Here is a 20,991-nt window from a genome sequence, read left to right as displayed (position 1 = left end):
GTACAGCGTAGGGTAGCAGTGGATAGTGAGTCCAGCATAGTAACGGAAGCATCAGTGGAGAGAGAGACAACGGAGAGTGACGACGGAGAGTTACGACGGAGTGTGACGACGGAGTTGATAAAGAGCAGCCGAGCTGGAGAGAGAGAGCGGAGAGGAGAGTCGACGGAGGAGCAGAAGGGAGCGAGCGAGGCCAGCGGTGTGCAGCAAGCGAGCGGAGGAACATTGAGTGATGTTGACGGAGAGTTGTGGGTTGGAATGTACGGAGGAACATTGAGCGGTGTTGACGGGAGAAATGTGGAACTACAGTGAGGGAAAAAAGTATTTTATCCCCTGCTGATTTTGTACGTTTTCCCACTGACAAAGAAATGATCAGTCTATAATTTTAATGGTAGGTTTATTTTGAACAGTGAGAGACAGAATAACAACAACAAAATCCAGAAGAACGCATGTCAAAAATGTTATAAATTGATTTGCATTTTAATGAGGGAAATAAGTATTTGACCCCTCTGCACAACATGACTTAGTACTTGGTGGCAAAACCCTTGTTGGCAATCACAGAGGTCAGACGTTTCTTGTAGTTGGCCACCAGGTTTGCATACATCTCAGGAGAGATTTCGTCCCACTCCTCTTGCAGATCTTCTCCAAGTCATTAAGGTTTCGAGGCTGACGTTTTGGCAACTCGAACCTTCAGCTCCCTCCACAGATGTTCTATGGGATTAAGGTCTGGAGACTGGCTAGGCCACTCCAGGACCTTAATGTGCTTCTTCTTGAGCCACTCCTTTGTTGCCTTGACCGTGTGGTTTGGGTTATTGTCATGCTGGAATACCCATCCACGACCCATTTTCAATGCCCTGGCTGAGGGAAGGAGGTTCTCACCCAAGATTTGACGGTACATGGCCCCATCCATTGTCCCTTTGATACGGTGAAGTTGTCCTGTCCCCTTAGCAGAAAAACACCCCCAAAGCATAATGTTTCCACCTCCATGTTTAACGGTGGGGATGGTGTTCTTGGGGTTATAGGCAGCATTCATCCTCTTCCAAACACGGCAAGTTGAGTTGATGCCAAAGAGCTCCATTTTGGTCTCATCTGACCACAACACTTTCACCCAGTTGTCCTCTGAATCATTCAGATGTGCATTGGCAAACTTCAGACGGGCATGTATATGTGCTTTCTTGAGCAGGGGGACCTTGCGGGCGCTGCAGGATTTCAGTCCTTCACGGTGTAGTCTGTTACCAACTGTTTTCTTGGTGACTATGGTCCCAGCTGCCTTGAGATCATTGACAAGATCCTCCTGTGTAGTTCTGGGCTGATTCATCACCGTTCTCATGATCATTGCAACTCCACGAGGTGAGATCTTGCATGAAGCCCCAGGACGAGGGAGATTGACAGTTCTTTTGTGTTTCTTCCATTTCCGAATAATCGCACCAACTGTTGTCACCTTCTCACCAAGCTGCTTGGCGATGGTCTTATAGCCCATTCCAGCCTTGTGTAGGTCTACAATCTTGTCCCTGACATTCTTGGAGAGCTCTTTGGTCTTGGCCATGGTGGAGAGTTTGGAATCTGATTGATTGCTTCTGTGAACAGGTGTCTTTTATACAGGTAACAAGCTGAGATTAGGAGCACTCCCTTTAAGAGTGTGCTCCTAATCTCAGCTCATTACCTGTGTAGGACTCGTACTCTCGTTGTCTTTCTCGTCTCGTTTATTCACGAGTAGAGTTCACACCTCCTCCTCATCATCGCTCCGGGTCTCTCCGTTCACTCCAATGCACGACCCGCCATTAACAACACTCCATGTCTCTCCGTTCCTACCGTACACTGTGTTCTCTCTATCCACTGCTACCGTACACTGCGGTCTCTCTATCCACTGCTAACCGTACACTGTGTTCTCTCTATCCTTATCGTATCTATTCCTGCTCACTGCTGCTCCATCTCTCTCCTGGGCACCAACCACTCCAGCTCCAATCCCAACCAAGACTCCCGTCTCTCTGTTACGCTGTCCCCTTCATCACCGCACCAATCAGTCCCAATCAATTATCTCGTCCCCCGCTTTGCTACTCGCCCCCAGCCTCACGTGACCATGTTATTGCCGCCAGGCCGGCGCCGGTCATTAGCCACTCACCCTTCTGACCAATCACCGGCCTGCGTCCTCAGTCACCCCTAACACCTGTCGCGTCTCTTAACGACCCCCCCCCCCCTTAATGCCACGACAACAACAACCGTGTCCTCAGATGCTCCCACTGTACTCTGCTCGCTTTCCTAGCAATAGAACGCGTGGCGCGTGATATTTCAAGTCATACACCTGTATAAAAGACACCTGGGAGCCAGAACTCTTTCTGATTGAGAGGGGGTCAAATACTTATTTCCCTCATTAAATTCAAATCAATTTATAACATTTTTGACACGCGTTTTTCTGGATTTTTGTATTGTTATTCTGTCTCTCACTGTTCAAATGAACTTACCATTAAAAGTATAGAATGATCATTTCTTTGTCAGTGGACAAACGCACAAAATCAGCAGGGGATCAAATACTTTTTTCCCTCACTGTATATAATTGAATAAAGAACCAAGGAAAGACAAAAAGCTGTCGTGTCGGTCCGAGCACTACATATGTACCCAAATATGAATACATCACTTAATATTAAGATTCAGTTCTCACTGCACAAATTATCAATTCAACATTGTTGTAAAACTAAACTAAAACTATTTTACACGCTTTTATTTAACTCACTCTGTCTGTTGTTGTTGTCGTATCCTCAAATCTTGTAACTTAATTTTAACCCACTTCCCAATGTGCTATCGACTGCAAACTTCTATCATAAAAAATAAAAATTTTAAACATTATTTTTTATATATTATGTTTCGGCTTGGGTGTAATTGTCCACGCTCAACTGACGTTGGCTGTAAATCACCACGGCCCCTTACGTTATGGCAAGCTTTGTGGCCACTTCCTGGAGTCGTGGAGTTCTGCCATTACGAGTACGGTATATTTCATTAAAGCGTGTTTAAATTTTTTTTATATTACTTATTTAATTCAACTAAACTTTTTATTTTACCAGCTAAGGCTCACTGAGCTATATAGCTATTTTTCTGAAGTGACCTGACCGCAAATAATTGCTCAACGAAGTGAAAATGTATAGAAACCAAATACTCGAAACGCATGTGTCTGAGAACTATTGTCAGCACCCTGAGAATATTTTTAAAGGGCGCTTTATAAATTATTATTATTGTAGTAGATATGGAGGAAAAACACGGAGGACCCGGATAAAAATCCATGCGACCACAGGGAGAATATGCAAACTCCAAATATATAGCAGGCATCAGGGTCGGTATCGAACCCACGACCTCCTGCATACTTGCACTTGGGTAAAATATTATTGGGGAAGGATTCTGGTCGAGAAGGCGATAGAGGTAGAGAGAAAGTGACGTGGGATATACATTGCGGCCAAGTCTGTGGCTCGTCTCTCTCCAAGATAAACTAAAATGAATGGAGCAATAAAGGAGGCTGCTTCGATTCCCCCCGAATCTTTCTTGCAAAAATATTCCTACATGAATGGATTCTGGTCTTTATAAAGGAAGGAAATTGAACAAGCGTCGTGGTCGTCAATAATTCATCGACGGTATACACGATGTATGCGAGGATGAAGTCACGCAAGTTGAAGGTTGCGTATATATTAATGCACAGACATCAATAGAAGTGAAGGTTGTGAAACGCCTTCCATTGAAATGGACATTATGGATGTAATAATTCAGTAAATAAAAACGTGTCTCCATGCACAGCATGTTGCAAGTGGTCCCGGTTTGTTCAGAACATTAGTAAAGTGCACATTTAATACAACGCAGGGAAAAAATTAACTTAAAACAATGAGCCGTACTTTTGACTTGACATGTATATAAACTCGTGGCATGCAGGGCAGAACAGAAAGTAGGTTGCTGCTTGGCTGCAGTGCATGGCTTTGCTGGGTTTTTTTTATCCTCTGTATGCATAGGTGTTCTCTGCTTACATTAGAATCTCTATCCAAATCTTTATTTCGACTGGAAGAATTCGATAACTTATGCATCTCTTTTTTTTACAGCTGTCTAGTAGTGGCGAGTTAGAGTTACAGCAACAAACAATACAAAAACACGAGAGAAGTGCAAAGTACAGGAAAGCTAAGCAAGTGAATAAAAAAGTACAAATTGCATAAACACTACATGCTATCTTGGGGCAATCGGGAACACACGCAGGGCTCTAAGAGAAAATGGCGTCACACCTCGTGACTTGTCTCCTCCTCCTCAAATAAAATGGCGTCACACCTCGTGAATGTCTCAAAGAGGGGGGGTCCCTCAAAGTCCTTACGAGGTTTCATCGGATGTTTGAAAATGTTTTTATTTTTTTCTAAAATAAAATTCTACTCGTGCACAAATGTAACGTGTTCCGTTTCGGTAGCACATTTTAGAGCTTTATTGAACAAATTTCAATCGCACGCAGCAAGTTGCTTTCACAATTGCGTTTGCAACGAAATCGATGTTAATTAGCTGCGTTACTCCCATAAGCAGCAAGGAGAGCGAGTGAATGAAAGCAAAATGTATCGCAATGCATGTTGCTTAATTCACGAATCCTGATGATATTCAGGTACCAACAAATAGCCAATATCTGAATGGACAGCGAAGCACTCCGTCGTGCCATTCGTTAGAGCACCTGTTTACACAATGATGGCAGAATTAGTAATATTTCTTTGTTTTGTTTACTATGCAAACACAATTACTTGTAAAGAGTAATTATTTACAGCGTTCCCCGATGTGCAGGCATTGTGTTGTCGGAGTGTTCTACTTAAGTGGAACAGATGCTCCGGCACACGCAGAAGACACAGAGAGTGCTGCTGGGAAAGTAGCTGCTTCTACAACTTCTTTTGTACGGCTGCTGCTGTAGATGCAGAGCAACGACTACAATTTCACATTCAGGTGGTGGTAAAGGCAGATAACTGCGGGCAGGAGCAGTAGCGGAGTAGTGTATCGCAGTGGTGATATCTTCTTCGTGTTTGTGGATCGGGGTATTGCATCGCTATACTGGAGAGTTCTTAATTTTACATCAACGCGGCGACCGAACATCGATCGTCGATCTCCCGGTCTCCAGAGCAACAGCACAAGCCAAGTAGCTGCTTGGTGGCCATGAAAAATAACCCGCACATGGAAACGAAACTTGCGAAGACGATGCTGCGATGGAGAACGTCCAGGATGAGATGCGCAGGTGCGGCTTTGCATCGCGGGGGCATTTTGCGCAGATATCGAGCGTGGCGCTCATGCGTGAAACGAACACAGCCTTTTTGTCGATCTTCTGGGCGAAGGCCTCCCAACGCACGCCGTTTAAGTCGTGGGGGTTGGGGCGGGTGGGGATCGCTCGCTGCCCCCACCAACCCGCAATGACCAGCATGGTGAAGTATGGTCTAACTGGTTTTTGCGGGTTGGTGGAGGCAGCTGGCTGCCTAGGACCTGTTCAAATCCGCCAGTACTTACATCAAGCCTTGGCTGGGAATCACACGGAGGCGGGCGAGTTCATAACGGTGGCAAGATGTGAACTACCTCGCCTGGTATACAGGAGGCTGTGGGTTCGACCCCGACTGACGCCGACGTATTTGTTGTTCGCTTGTCTTTCTCTCTCCCCGAGGTCGCGTGGATTTTTTTCCGGGTCCTTTGGGTTTTCCCTCTACATTTAGAATCAACATGCATTTAGAGTATGCGGCTGCTATACATTTCCACGTGATAAATCACTTCGTTGAAAAGAGCTATGTAGCTCAGTGGGCCTTACCGCGTAAACTAAAAATAGTTTAGCTTTTAAAATAATGTAATATTAGTTGATAACACAGGGCACGAACCACCATCCATCCCCGTGGTAATGCTGGTGACACAAGTGGACTTAAACGCCCCAAGAGCTCTGCTGGATGTAGCTGCCTTAATAAACATGCACACAGCTGCAATGGCCTCTGAATGATCCGAATATGTTCTCTCTTTTTTCTACTGTCTGACCGAATGCCTGCACAAGAAGACCACAAGCAACATTACCTGAAATTATAAACTATTCAACAGTTTTTGTTTTTTAACCAGGTAAGGCCCACTGAGCAGTATAGCTCTTTTTCAAGAGTGGCCTGGCCACCGACGTGGCTTATCGTCGTGTGGACATTTCTAGCAGCCAAATACTCTAACTGCATGTTTATAAATGTGGAGGGGAAAACCGGAGGACCTGGAGAATAATCCACTTATATTCGTTGAGCTTCTCTTCCTAATACATCTGCCAACTGTAGGGTACATTCTATCCTATTCCCTATTTAAAAAAAAAATAATCATAATAATGTTTAGTTACATTTGGTTTAACTCATGCAGATTGCATCTCACAATCGTTGAGGAACCACAGCTGAGCTTGGATGGCAGCCAGGCCATGGGCCACGCTATCAACGATTGTCCAAACTCTGTAGTCCTCTATATATTAAGATGGTACAGCCAATTAATGAGTGTTTATACGTTTTTTATAGAATCTCCCGTCATCTTTTCATGCCAAAAATCAGTGCTATCGAAGAGTCCGTCTCATGCCTTGCATTTGCTCTTTAAACTTAGCCTGCAATCATTGTCATCTCAAACATTGTTGCATTCCATGATCTTATTATATACATTATATGGCTTACTCTTTGGGTCTTTCGGTAAAGTCCCGCAGTCACGAAAGCTTTAAGTCAAGTATATGGCTTCTTAGATTTGGACACTCGTTTCCTTATGTTCCTTGTCATAATGATAACACTTTGGCTCAATCACAGCCATTTTAAATCCTTCCCGAAGTGGTTTTGTTTGCTTACATTACCCCCCTCCCTCCCTTTCTTCCCTCCTCTCCCCTTCCCTTACAAATCTGCTGCTCGTGAACGTTACCCCTATGGTGGTAGGTCAGTGAGCCCCAAGTGCCTCCAGTCGCCTTCCTTCTCCGTGGGAGTATCGTTCCGGTGTTTATTGCGCGCTCGTGACCTGTATTCCCCTCGTCCATGTTTGCGTTGTGAACGTATTGCGTCTATGAAAAAGGAAAACAACAAAAATCCTTCCCGAAGTGAGTCTGGGTCTGATGTTCCTTCTTCTAAGGCTTACTTCCGTCAAGGTGATGTCCCCGATTGTTTCACTGGTCCACATTTCCGCTTGTTTGTCTCTCAGTATAAATCAAAGCATGCATCCCTCCGTGCTTCTTTGCGCACTTTTCAGCTGGTACCATAAAAATTGCGACAGTAATTTTCTATGTTTTATTCACTTTCGCAGGGTGTGTGTGTGTGTGTGTTTAAATCCATGAAGTGAGAGAATGTCCCGAGTGTCCATTTGCCTACAAATGTCCCCTGGCAAGAACATATATAATATGACATAGAGTAATGCTTTCCTTACCCAGGGTCCAATCTCAACATTGATGTATATTTTAATGGAATACCTCAAAGCAAGTGTTGCTGTGATCTAACACATTGTGGCGTAGTGCGTGAAGCCTTCCCCGTGAGCTGGAGAGAGTGTGGTCAGGCCGGTGTGGGAACGGGTTTTGGGGGAGAACACGCCAACCAGGTCTAGCGAAACGTAGGCTATTTATAGACGGACCTCTCTCGGGATTGGCACAGGGACCGAACAATAGGCTGCGCAGCCCTATTAAAGGAGAGCCCGAATTTGTGAAGCAGAGTTGCATAGGGGAGGGGGAAAACCTCTGGAGGAGGAACGCGGGAACTCTGAAGCAGAGTTGCGTAGGGGAGGTGGACGACCCCCCTTTACCCCCCAAAAGCTTCCGTGTGTGTCTCGGGGAAGCGGTAGGGACCTTAGGTGTCAGTGGATGTGTGTGGCTGATCTTGTATTGATTCTATTCAGTTGATGTTTTTTTTGTGATAGCCTGCTCCACGGTTGTAACTCCTCTGCCTGGGATGGTCGATGTCAGCTCGGGGAGTAATAAAAAGCTGAAATACCTAACAGCCAGGACTCTGAGTGGTCGAACACCAGCGCAACTCTTTTCACCCCAACCGTCAGCCCTCCTGATTAGGCAACGTGGCACACATTACACATCTGATTGGCAATTACATGGTAAGGCAGGTTCCAATTTCAGTTTAGAGATTAATGCCCCTAAACCTTTGTATACAAATATAGGCTTACAACCCAGTTTGTATAATGTTCTCACTTGAAATTGTGGTCAACGTTGCCTCATCACATGAAGCAATTCCTCATACAGTACCACATAGTAATATATCTGTGCCATCTGCAGCGGGTTGAGCGGAGTGGCACGGTTTGTTTCTGTGCCACTGCTAACATAAGTGGCGATTGACATCTGAGCCAGTCCCATGCTGCCCCTTCACCCAGCCCACACTGATTGGTGTGGTGAAGCATGGTCAAACATGCCCACACGTCACACAGCAGGAGGAGGCCTTCATCCAGCAGTGGCTTGGTAAAAGTTTTGAATTAATTATGTTATTATTGCTATGATTGTCATCTTCAGGGGGAGGATTAATTCATCACAGACAATGCTATTCTTATTTCCCCATTGATTGCATTGCAGAAAGAGTCCTCTCGTTTCAAGGTTACAAGGAAATATACGCTGCCCTCATTCTGCATACGCCACTCATGCTTTAGTCCGAGATTAAACTTTTCCCTTAACCTAGTCCTCAGACGGTTGGATTATAATGAAAAAATACCGAGTTGAATATGAATAAGAATACATATTTTACGAGGACAGCTGTGTCCTGGATCATTCCATCCACCCTTGACCACAAATATAATTTTGGCATCAAGGTAAAGTCGAATCGGAGGCTCCTTCCCAATATTATATCCGCACTGCATGCGCGGCATTGCCTTTTCAGAATGTCTCCGTGCATTTGGGAATACAGTATTTAATTTTGCGGGTGATTTTTGTAAATGTAGCAACTGAGTTTGTGACACGTTCGCAATGACCTTCACGGGCTGCTATAATTACGTTTCCTTAATCTAACTGCGAACAATATTATTTATGGATTCTTAAATGACATTCGGCTAAGTGTCGTCAAAATGACGGTGCCTTTATAACAGCCCCACAAAACTGGCTCTATGCAAACTAGCTTAGCACCGTGTGCCTTAGTAGCAAAGGTAGTTGGTGCTGCTAACCGCTGGACTATTTAGCCACAACAACAACGTACACGTTCTGTACTGTTGGCTACGTACGGTGCGTTCTTTGGTCTGACACTGGTGAGACTAGGCCATGAAGAAGGCTGTCTCTGGTGCAGGCCAATCAGTTTCAATGACAATGCATAAATAATTATCAGAGCATGTTTGTTTGCATGCTCACCACAAGTATGTGTGGTTCATTCAGACACGATTCCTTGCAACAGGTTTCTATTTGGTGTTTGAACATCTTAACACCTTCTGTTTCATTGTCACAAAGGGTAAAACATATTCATATTTTGCATACGATGTGAAAGAAGTTCAACATATGTACATACGTGGGTAATGCACCACCACAGTGGCACAAGTGTAATGTCCCATAGTGAGACTTACACACGGACAAGTGTTGGGGAACATTTCGAGGAAGCGATCAAGGGGAGGAGAGAAAGGAAGCAATTAAAGGGGTCTGCAGGGATGGCAAGCATGGATATATGCACGCTGAGAATGACACTGAGACAGGAATGGGAAAAACGCGGATTAGGGGACATACGCAGGTTGCCGACGTCATCCAAACCGTTTAGAAAAAGTTCGTGGGCTTGGGTAGGACACGTCGCTAAGAAGGGACGATGGGGCAAGAATAATAACCGAAGTGGGAGCCATCCCATCGCTCCATCTCTCATCAGTGGATGTCTGAAAGGGCGTCCACTGGTTTGGAGATTAATGCAAAGCAAATCTGAAATCAGGCCTGGATATGTTATATTATGTATGAATGGAAATAGATTTTTGTTTTCGGAATGATCCGTAGAAACGTTTGCGCTTTTCACGCCAAAAGTGGTGTTAGGTGACATTGGGTGACGTCACTATCGTTAGCAGAAAGACATTTTACAGAGACATTGGTACATAATTATTGCACAATTGATGAATATATTAAATAAATTTTCATTGATACATTATGCCAATGATCAGAAAACCAGAAAATATCCTAAATCGTCCTGAAAAATCAGATAATCCGATAAACCTGCATTTTTTTAAACCCAGACCTCTTCCCCACCAGATTCCGTATTGCAAAGCAATCCTCTGGGGCAGGAAGTCGAGCAGAAAGTCGAGCAGGAAGTCGAGCATAGCCAGAGCGTGTGCGGTGAAGCTACGTTGCTGTTTGCAGTAATGGGATGATGAGTGCTGCACTCCATGCTGTGTGCGTGAGCAGTCGTGCTGGTGCTGGTGTTTGGGCTGTGCTGGGCTCCGTTCCACGTCGACCGTCTCTTCTACAGCTTCGTCACCAAGTGGACCGAGACCCTGGCGCTCGTGTTCAACACTGTGCACATCATGGCAGGTGCAGTGCGAGTGCGGACGCAGCCCCGACTCGAACGTGGGCAACAATGCATTGAGACCGAAATGTCTCTTTCTCAAGGGGGCCCAAAGCAGATATTATAGTTGTATGAGTCAAGTGAATGCAAAAATTATGCGACGGACAAGCTATGTAACTGAATATCAGAGTCGCTTGAAATAATTACGTTGATAGACAGCACTTGCCCCAACAGTCCTGTGTAGGCTGCTACATGGGAGGTGGGAATGGCTGTTTATATTTCTTACTTTCACCCCTGACTGCAAAACCACCGCGTCGTTTCTCCCCTGCAGGCGTCCTATTTTACCTGAGCTCCGCCGTCAACCCGATCATCTACAACCTGCTCTCGACGCGCTTCCGCGCCGCCTTCCGCGAGCTGCTCTTCCGCCAGCTCAGCCGGAGCACCTCGCTGGGCTCCAGTCCTGCCAAGCTGTCGCTGGTGAACCGCCACAGCCTGACGGCGCTCAGCGGCCAGACGCTCAATCTGGGCGAGCTCGTCGACCTGGGCTGCCCCGCGCCGCTGCTCCCGGCGCAGGCCAACGCCGCAGGAACCGCCGCGCGGACGGCCACACTACCGGTGACGAGGGAGAGCATCCATCACATCTGCCTGTGAAGAGGAACTGCCGGCTGTAAGCCACCGAGAAGCTCAGGAGGCCCGGATTGATGCAGCGGGGCCTTTTAGAGGCTGCAGCCCCAGTGTCGGATTTTTCGGGGTTCTAACAAACATATTTGAGTGCTTTTCTTAACGGTTGAAATGCAATACTGTGGCACTATGATACATGCCTGGTATGCAGAAGTGCGTGGGTTCGATCCCGACCCTGATGCCTGCTGTATATTTGGAGGTGCATGAAAGACAGTGGTGTTTGACGTCCTAAATTATTACCATGGTAAAAGTAAACGGGAAAAGTGCAGCCCTGCACTGGCATGCCACTACTGATGGAAAGGCCTCCGATAGAGGATATTTGACCTACCTCTTGCAGAATTAGAATCAGAATATGTATTTATACCCGAGGAATCCAATGAGCTATAAAGCTCGTTTTCACAGATGTCCAGAAGGGGCACGGGGTAAGAACGTTACAACAACACACAATACAAACATATGATCGTAGTGCAAAGTACAAGAAAGGTAAACAAATCACCAAATCACATACAACTAAACCATCCCCATCCTACCAGGCAAACCCCACTGAGGTATTAACTTGTGTTTCTAAAGCAACCTGATCATAAATGATAGCTCAACAAAGTGGCTTATCATTTGGACATTTATGCTAGCACAATAATCTACATAATCTCAATGCATGTTTCTAAATGTGGAGGGAAAAACCGGAGGACCCGGAGAAAAAAACCCACACCACCACGGGGAGAACATGCAAACCCCAAATATACAGCAGGCGTCAGGGTCGAGATCGAACCCCCGACCTTCTGCATACTAGGCGAGGTAGTTAACATCACAGCTTTAAATTGGTGAGAGCAACCCAAACTATACCCCAACACATGTGACCTGCCGATCGAACAACTGCAGAGTACCGATTCATAATGCCAAGTCGTCAGAGGCAGGGGAGCTTCAAGAAACCTGCTCCAATCGTTTCACCGTTGACCCCCGTCTTGCAAGTCCAGTTTTGCTCACCAGTACACCACAGCGGCAAATTAATGTAACGGTGTAAGGCCATTATCCGGACTATCTATAACATCATTTGCATTTCTAATTCTTGACTGTCGGGTATTGCACACGCTAGTTCGCTGTGCTCACTCTAAATGTGGACACGCAGTCTTTGTCATACAACCTCCTGCGATGCAGCAATTAAACAGACCGGTAGGGCATCACGCGAACGTCAAAGCAACACAAGGCCACCAGCAAGAGAACAATTACATGTGCCCACAATGACGACGAATTCCTTCACCCGAGATGTATGAGTACTCTTGTTTTAAATTAGTTGGGGGGAACTGTTTACGTGTGAAAGTTAAGTTTCAATCTGTCGTTCTCAAATCAGCGCTTAGCCCGTCACCGTGAGCGCACGATCGCTCACTCGGCCAGCAGCCAACTCAACTGCTATTTGTCTTTGTGTGTTGGCGTGACTTTGTCAGCTGTTGTACTCTTGGGACGAAAGTCAACGTTGGAATTGTGTTGACCACTGAATAACCCAAAATATTGTTGTTATTGTCCTTTAAGCACAGATTTAGAATATGTATTAGTACTGGAGGAATCCGATGAGCTCTAAACAAAAACACGATAGCAGTGCAGAGTACAAGAAAGGTAAACAAATCACCCAAACACAAATAAAACTAAACCATCCCCATCCTATCAGGCAACGATCAGAGGTATGAACTTCTTTTTCAGAAGTGACCAGGCCACAAATTGTAGCTCAACACAGTGGCTTATCATTTGGACATTTCTAGCAGCAAATTTATCTCAATAATCTCAATGCATGTTTATAAATGTGAAGGGAAAACCCGGAGGACCCGGAGAAATAAATTCACGCAACCACGGGGAGAGTGACATGCAAACATTGTTGCTCGAGAGGGGGGTGACGAACGGACACTTGGTTACGCCACCGAAATCAGAGGGGAACGTGACGGTTGTGCCAGAGGAACCCACTGGCCCAATTCGCCGTGTTGTTTTGTTTATCACAGCTGCAGTGTCTCGAGTCAAAGAAGCAATGGGCAGCACTGACCATCGCTGGCTTTGAACTAATGGTGGACAATCTACATTACTATAGCAGGGACTCATTAACACTAATCAACACGGCCAAGTCTGACTTTTTTGTTGTTGTGCACCCTGGAGCAGTGGCTCTCAGGAGTGTGGTTCCCTGGTACCCCCGGTCGGTGATCCGGGACACTCCTCGAGGTGGTCCGCGGGGCCCGTGATCCGGGCAATAATGACGTCTATTATACCTTTTGTTTCTGACATGAATTAATATTTTACTTATATTTGGTTAAAAAAAAAAGTTCGTTAAACTACCCTGATTAAACTACCCTAACCCTGATATATAAATGCCCCCCCTCCTCCCCCTTAAAAAACCTTATAGCTGCGTAAAAAAAAAAAACATGTTTTTATGTTGCGGTAATATTAATCATTTTGTATTACAGGGACTCCTCCACTTACGAACGAGTTAAGTTTCAGAGGTCTGTTCGTAAGTCGATTCGTTCTCGTGTCCAACTCTACTACTGTCGATTCCAAGCATGTGGTACGGCATGTACACGAAACACGAGGGAATGGCTTTAAAAGTTGTATCATGTCCTGTAAATGTAGATGTCACTGGTTCTTCACGTTCTGCATATGTAGATGCCACCACCACCATCTGTTGCGCGGTGGTTGAACTTACGACTCTCGGTCCAAACGGGTAACTGGGCATACGTATCTCTGAAAGTTCGTAAGTCGAGTGCTCGTAAGTGGAGGAGTCCATTTAGAGAGAGATATGAATGCGTTTTGTCACCAGGGGTGGGGGCGCTGTGCGGTCCACGGAAATGTTTGCATCGGCTGGATGGTCCTCGGGCTAAACAAGTTTGAGAATTTCCGCCGTGGCGAGATGACCGAGTTGACCCGTGAGTGGTATTTGAACATGGCTTTTCGGTGGCTTTACCGGTGGCTTTCTGGTGAACTTGGCTTTCCGGCGGGGAGGTGGGGCACCTCTGCTTTCGTGCCACCCACGCTGGGCTGCGCAGGTGCCGGCCCACGAATGAACGCACCACAATTCAGATGGGGTTGCACGATGTCTGGCATCACGAACCCCTGAACCTTTGTCCCCGTTGTGCAACGGGAACGAGATAAGTGGTGGCTGGATGCGCAATAGTGTTGAATCCATTTCCACCAACAGCCACGGCGACTGTACGCGCCGGGCAGCGAGTTCACTTTGTTATTGCGCGTGTTGCTAATTGAGGCAACTTCACAAATGAAAGCGTTCGAATATTTACATCCAAGACTCAGCCATATGGGATATCACGTGTTGCGTTTGTAGCTATACTGTAATCGGACTGGTCAGAGTAATTTAATGTGATGATATTCACATTCATGGCATCCAATCCAATGAAACTTGCATCGCTTTTGTAAATTATTTATGTCGTTATTGATTGTTATTTTGTAATTGTGCCTATTGTGAGTAAAGTTTGAGGCGTGTGTATTTTATGTGCAGTACGTATTTTCCCAATGTGAGGAAGAGCGATGGTGCAGCGGCTTGCGCACGGGCCACTGATCTCAACCACTCGAGTTCGACTCCCGGCTATGGCTATACCACGAGTAGCGAGTGATATCAGTACTGGCCCTGGTCCCTTCAGACAGTCCAGTCTAACTTACCTAAACATTTAAAAATATATATTGTACCAGGTAAGGCCCACTGAGCTATCTAGTATCTTTTTTTCAGAAGCGACCTGGCCACAAATGATAGCTCAACGAAAGTGGCTTGTCACGTGGGAATTTATAGCAACCAACTACTTTAAATGCGCATTGATTCTAAATGTGGAGGGGAAAACCCAGAGGACCCGGAGAAAAATCCACGTGACCACGGGGAGAACACAGTCACTTCCTTAGCCATCTGCTTCGTCATGCTGTATCACATTTGTTCATCACATGCCAATAAACATATACATTATAAGTTCTAGATTTGAAGCTTTCATGACTGCAAGGATTCATATTCTTGGGGTTTTTCGGTAAAGTCACGTAGTAAAAAGAATTAAAATACATTTTATTTTATTTCAATTATATGTCATTGTTATCCTCAGAGGTGGGTTATGTCCAAATTAAGTGCTCTTTCTGTACTGTTGTCAATGATTTAGCCTGGTAAGTCCCAAGTCTCAGGATTATGTTTCATGGCGGGATAGGCATTGGGGATGTTTGGACAATTTAATGCAAGATTGCTTGGAATATTTGAGAAGACGCAATGTATTATTGGTGGACCATCAATCAACTGCTGCACGAACGATTGGCACCTCACAGCCTTCGCAACCTCATGCCTTCAACACCAAAAAGACGGAAACAAAATCCCCCATATAGCCTTAAGTGCTGTTAGCGAGCACTTCTGAAGGCCGGCACTGCACACGAGAGGGTGGGTGGCCAGCACCACGCCCGACCGCTTTGGTCTTCCCAGTATTGACACACTGCACCAGATACTCATTTAAGGCCGAGTCGACCTAGGGGATGCCCAAGACCTGTTCAGATAATCGTCACTGGTGTCGACCGTGAGCGGGAATCAAACCCGGATCGCCGGATTCATAGCGCAGCGCGCTAACCGCTATGCCACCACCATCGTATTCACGGATATTCAAGCCAACACCGTGATCAGTGGGATAGGCATTGAGTGTGCAGACGGTGCAACGGCACTAGGATCCCACAGGCCAGAAAGGGAGGGAAATTGAACAGGGAGCCTCTTTTCATTTCTAGTACCAGGCCCCATGGCGACCAGCCTACGACACTGGATGGTGGTACATCTTACACTATACCAGCGCTTAAATATGCCGTGCATACACGAGATGCAGCACGACATCGTGTGCTGTCCTTCTCCTGCAACTTCGATTAGTATGGTTGGCTACGTACGGTACAAAAGAGGTTCAACATACATACAGATGGAAAACCGTGTGGTGGTATAACATGTATGTATGTTAAACATCTTTCACACCGTACATAGCCAACAGTGCTAATCGGAGGTGCGAGTGGACACAAAATTAGGAATTGCTTCTTCAAACGGACGATACAATACGGGCATCGAATTGTGACCTTGAAAATATATCGTTTATGCAAGTGTTGGTGCATGAAAACGAATTCTTTTTTTTTAGTTGGAACGCAAGACGGTAAAAAATTAACCTGTAAAAACAAAGTTTTTCACTATAAATCCTTTATATGCGTGGCGGCTAGAGTCCTCTCGTCCTCTGGCTTGAGATGGCTGCCACCTATGGGTCAGATGATTGCCTCCCACCATTAAGCAATTGGTAATTACATATAATTTCTTTTTTCTAAAAAGTGTAAAATTTTGGAAAAACATTTTCACGAAAATTAATTGTCACGCACAACGAGTCTGTGTGCAAAATGTCAGCTCGATTGGATCACGGGAAGTGGGTAAAAAAACGACCGAAAGATTTGCACGGTCGTAAGCGCGCAAGCAAGCAAGTGAACTTAATATAAAGGATTTTTTTTTTTAATCGCGACGAAGGGGGGATTCGAACCCACGCGTGCAGAGCACAATGGATTAGCAGTCCATCACCTTAACCACTCGGCCACCTCGTCTCATGCACTCACACACGCAAGCACATACAACCAGAACCAGAATGAAGACTTGCACGCACATACATACAAACAGACTCCCCCCCCCCCACACACACACAGTCATACCATTATTTTTTCCTAAAAAGTGTAAAATGTTGGAAAAAAATTTCACGAAAATAAATTGCCACGCACAACGAGTCTGTGTGGAAAATGTCAGCTCGATTGGATCACGGGAAGTGGGTTAAAAAACGACCGAAAGATTTGCACGGTCGTAAGCGCGCAAGCAAGTGAACTTAATATAAAGGATTTAAAATTAGACTAAATGGAATCTGAAATCAACTTATGACCCCTAATTGTGAGAATTCAAACTCGCTGAGATGCCGAGTGCTCCATGGCTGCTAGAACGAGGGCCGTGCACCAGCTCAGAGCTGAATGTGTAGCCGAGGCTGTATGACACATCATCAGTCTTGCATAGCCCTGCTTCCCTGCTGCCACATCAGTGCCTGAGGCTGTTAAACAGAAGACAGCTCTGTGCAAACTGACCTAAATAGATCCTCATTGGGCCTCAACATCTTTCACTTTAATAGCGTTTTGAACATTCTGTCCCCGAATTATAAATAAGGTCACGAATTGTTGTGTCTTAAATTACATTTTGAAACATTTTCCAATTGTTCCATATTACATTCATTACAGAAACTTGATTACAAAGTGACCTTTGTTCTGACCATAGGGCACATTGTTAAGAGATAAATATTTCAATCATTACATACAAATGGCACGAGAGGGCAAGATAAGCCAAAGCAAAGTTCTTGCTAACAATGTATACAGCACAGTGCAGAACTGTGCCACAGAACATTCGTGATCAGCAATTGTCAATCCACTGCTAGATGAGGACAAACTGCCGACATTTCTCATGATCCCGCGATGTAGAAGTCTGTCAAACACCTGCGGACGAGCATCTTGTATTTGGTCCATCGCCTCTTGAATACACTCCGGTAATCAGCTGCCCCTGCGGTTATAGAAAGTACTGCCCAGACCGTTGCATAACCCAGTGCCCATATGTTATGCTACATTTATCATATTCATGAAGTGATTTTAATATTTGTATTATCAAGCATGGGAAATATATATATATTTACATAATTTTTAAAATGACTAAAATTCATGACTTTCCATCATGATTTTAAAATAAATGTTAATGGGTAAATCGTTTACATTAGCTATTGACTATGTATGCCCAATTACACCGTGCATCTCCAGCTAATTTTGTACTGAGATTGTAATGCAGATATGTTTTCACTGTATAAAGGAGCTGCATTTTAAGGTAAAAAGATGAAACACGTGACCGTTTCGCAAATATAGGCTGCTATATCTGGGTTCATCGCGCGGGTGTTTTTGTCATAAACCATATTACAATTGGGCGATTTATATGTGAACCCCACGTTTTGATATCGGGTGACCACATGCAAAGCTGTGGCCAAAACTATTTTCAACAACAGATATCGATGAGCGCAAAACAGAGCAAATATCATGCGCGGTGATGTTGTAATTTGCGGCCGTTAGGCAACTCTATCTCATGCGATGATGATGTCCACATGATCATGTAAGCGGCTCGGTAGCTATGCTTATCATGTGTACATACTTGAGCAAGCCCGTGAAAGTAAAGGATACGCCGTGCAAGAAACAATTGCAGAAACCACTGCTATCATTGTGTAAACGTGCTGCAGAAGAATAGGCATGTTGAAGCAGCTTTGGGAGATGTTTACATGTTTATATGTCAATGTGTTTCTGGTGTTTACCAAACTGATGTCGTGTTAAATTTTGACTTAAATCTTTCGTGACTGCAGGAATTCATATTCGTTGGTTCTTTCCGTAGTCATGTAGATAGAAAAAAAGAAAGTCATCAGGAGGACGATCGCTTGTGTTGTGATCGAAACGTCGTAGTTTTTATTTTATTTTTTCTATCTACGTGACTTTACCGAAAGAACCAAAGAATATGATGTTGTGTTGATACAAAAATGGGACTGTTGAGTGGCTTCTACTGCAAGTGTAATCCATTCAACATCTTGTTCTTTGTATAATGTAAGTTCCAAATATTACACCGCATTTACGGTAACGTTAGTACCTGTGCTCTTCATGTAGAGTAATGTTGTTTTTTATATACATATAAAATGTGTATTTTCCCATTCACCACTGTTTAATCTCTACAAACTGTAATTCTTACAATAAAGATTGTTTGAAAATACAATGTACGGAGCATGTTTTGGACCCTGGTGAGACTAGGTCCTAAAGAAGGCTTTTCTGGTGTAGACCAATCAGTTTCAAAGACAATGCATATATAATTATCGGAGTATGTTTTTTTTTGCATGCTTACCACAAGTACGTGTGATTAATGCAGATATGATTCATCGAAAAAAACTTCCATTTGGTATTTGAACATCTTAACACCTGTTTTATTGCAGAAAGGGTAAAACCTGTTATTTTCTTGTACGGAGCATCTTTTGCTCGCAGGCATCTATATGGTTGCCATCTGTCCTGGCTTCATCAGGATCGTCCTCTTGTTCAGAGAACAGCTGTCTACAAGCCTTCCCAGGAAGTTAAGATGTCCCAATTTGTCGGTTGCCTAATAATTATAATCACACGCCACTCGGCAACACATTAACGTGTAGCTCTGCCATTTTCGGTATTGACAGATATTCTAATGCCCGTCATATGTCCTGGTTATATTTGCACCTCAATAAGTGACAAACCGAGGCTTAGGCATATAACAACCGCAATGGTTACACTTCAATGCAAACTTCATTTCCAATTAATCTTCAACCAGATTCCTGAAGAGTTCTGGCAATTGCATTTGTTTGTAATTTGTTCTTGAGGTGCCAGCGGTTTGGGGAGGTCTTCATCCAGCAGTGGACTGACCATGGCTGATGATATGATCTTTATTTAACCAGGATAGAAATGCGAGCTTCACATAATTTTTAAGGGTTCCTGGTACCATGGTGCCAGTTTATAAATTCTACTTAAAAATTGTTGATAGAAGAAAAACATTACATTGTTTAAATATATAATTAAATTGGTAAAGAATTAAAATCAATAAATACAAAATCAACATTATACATTTGAACGTTTTTTTATTTTGTACATGACATACATTCGTTGAAAAACCTATGTTTTTATAGACATACAGGAGAGCAAAATTCGATTTTCTATTAATGAAGTCTTCTCCACTTATATTCTTGGTTCTTTCGGTAAAGTCACGTGGATAGAAAACAAAAATCTAAATTAAAAGCAAATAACCCGCGACGTTTCGATCGTAACACAAGCGGTCTTCTTCAGGTGGAGAGAAAAGAGAAGACAAGCCTCCAAATGTAGCTGCTTATTAGGGCTCCAGTGGGCAGGGGAAATGGGCTGCGCGAAAGACCGGGGGAGAGAGAGGGAGTGGGGCAGAGATAGGAGGGGGGTAGAGATGGGAGGAGGGAGGAATTGCACTTCGGTAAACCCATCAGAAAATGGGGAGGGGGAAAGAATGGGGCAGAGACAGGGGGAGAGAGAGGGGGTGGGGCAGAGATAGGGGGGAGCGGTAGAGATGGGAGGGGGGGATTGCACCTCACTACGCCCATCCACACTGCTGATGGTAGAGGTTGACAAGGAAACACAAATTAAAATGACCAAAAGTGGTTAATGACATCTTTCCAATGATTATTGAGTTTAAAACCGTCGTCTCGGTTGAATTGTACCTGTATATATGGATGGCTTCGTGAATGAATCTTTATTGATAGCCAGTTGGCTTGCAAAGTACCATCGTCTTATATAAATCAATTTCATGTGAGCAAGCCGCATTAAAGTAATGATCAGATACGGCAGAAGTATTGGTCCTGCCGTATTTCAGATCTGCCTTGTGTTCACGAACACGGTCCGAGACATGTCATTTGGTTTCCCCAATGTAACTGCTGCCGCGGGTACAGCTTAGTTTTTAGACGCCGGCATATTGCATGTCAGGAATCTTGTCTTTCACAGATGGGATCAGGTCACGAATTTTGTGCAGTGTTAAATCGGACCTGGATCTTGGAAATATTTTCGGTTATCCCTGCTATGTAAGGTAAGGTGACGGTTTTGATTGAATCTTCAGATGCCTCCTTCCTCACGGTTGGGTTGATGGTTTTGTGGATTGTGTAGTCAGAGTATCCATTCGCCTTGAGAGCACGGTGTACCTGTTTGAGTTCACTGGTCAGGTGTTCATGGTCGGATATACATTGAGCTCTAGGGTGTAGCGTTTTGATGAGGGAATTATTCTGGGATGGATCGTGGTGGGAATTAGGTTTTAGGTAGGAGTCAGTATGGGTTACTTTCC

General features: G+C 44.6%; 1 protein-coding gene and 1 non-coding gene across 2 annotated transcripts in view; one reads left to right on the top strand and one right to left on the bottom strand.

Moving 5' to 3' along the window:
* LOC144722600 (neuromedin-U receptor 2-like) overlaps nt 1-15,043 on the top strand; it is a 45,409-nt gene extending 30,366 nt beyond the window's left edge. Inside the window, exons 3-4 of the mRNA XM_078600823.1 lie at nt 10,313-10,438; nt 10,744-15,043. Of these exons, the coding sequence (XP_078456949.1) occupies nt 10,313-10,438; nt 10,744-11,063 (446 nt within the window). The 3' untranslated portion in view covers nt 11,064-15,043. The remainder of the gene's footprint in view (nt 1-10,312; nt 10,439-10,743) is intronic.
* A 1,539-nt stretch (nt 15,044-16,582) lies between these two features.
* Nucleotides 16,583-16,664, bottom strand: TRNAS-GCU (transfer RNA serine (anticodon GCU)). The gene has a single exon. It is a non-coding gene; the product is annotated as a tRNA-Ser (tRNA).
* Between the last annotated feature and the right edge of the window lie 4,327 nt (nt 16,665-20,991).

The sequence above is a fragment of the Lampetra planeri genome, chromosome 15, assembly GCF_965212315.1.
Source record: "Lampetra planeri chromosome 15, kcLamPlan1.2.h2, whole genome shotgun sequence".
In the NCBI taxonomy this organism is placed as follows: domain Eukaryota; kingdom Metazoa; phylum Chordata; class Hyperoartia; order Petromyzontiformes; family Petromyzontidae; genus Lampetra; species Lampetra planeri.
The sequence above is the reverse complement of the archived record's forward strand: the minus strand, read 5'-3'. Positions and strand labels throughout refer to the sequence as shown.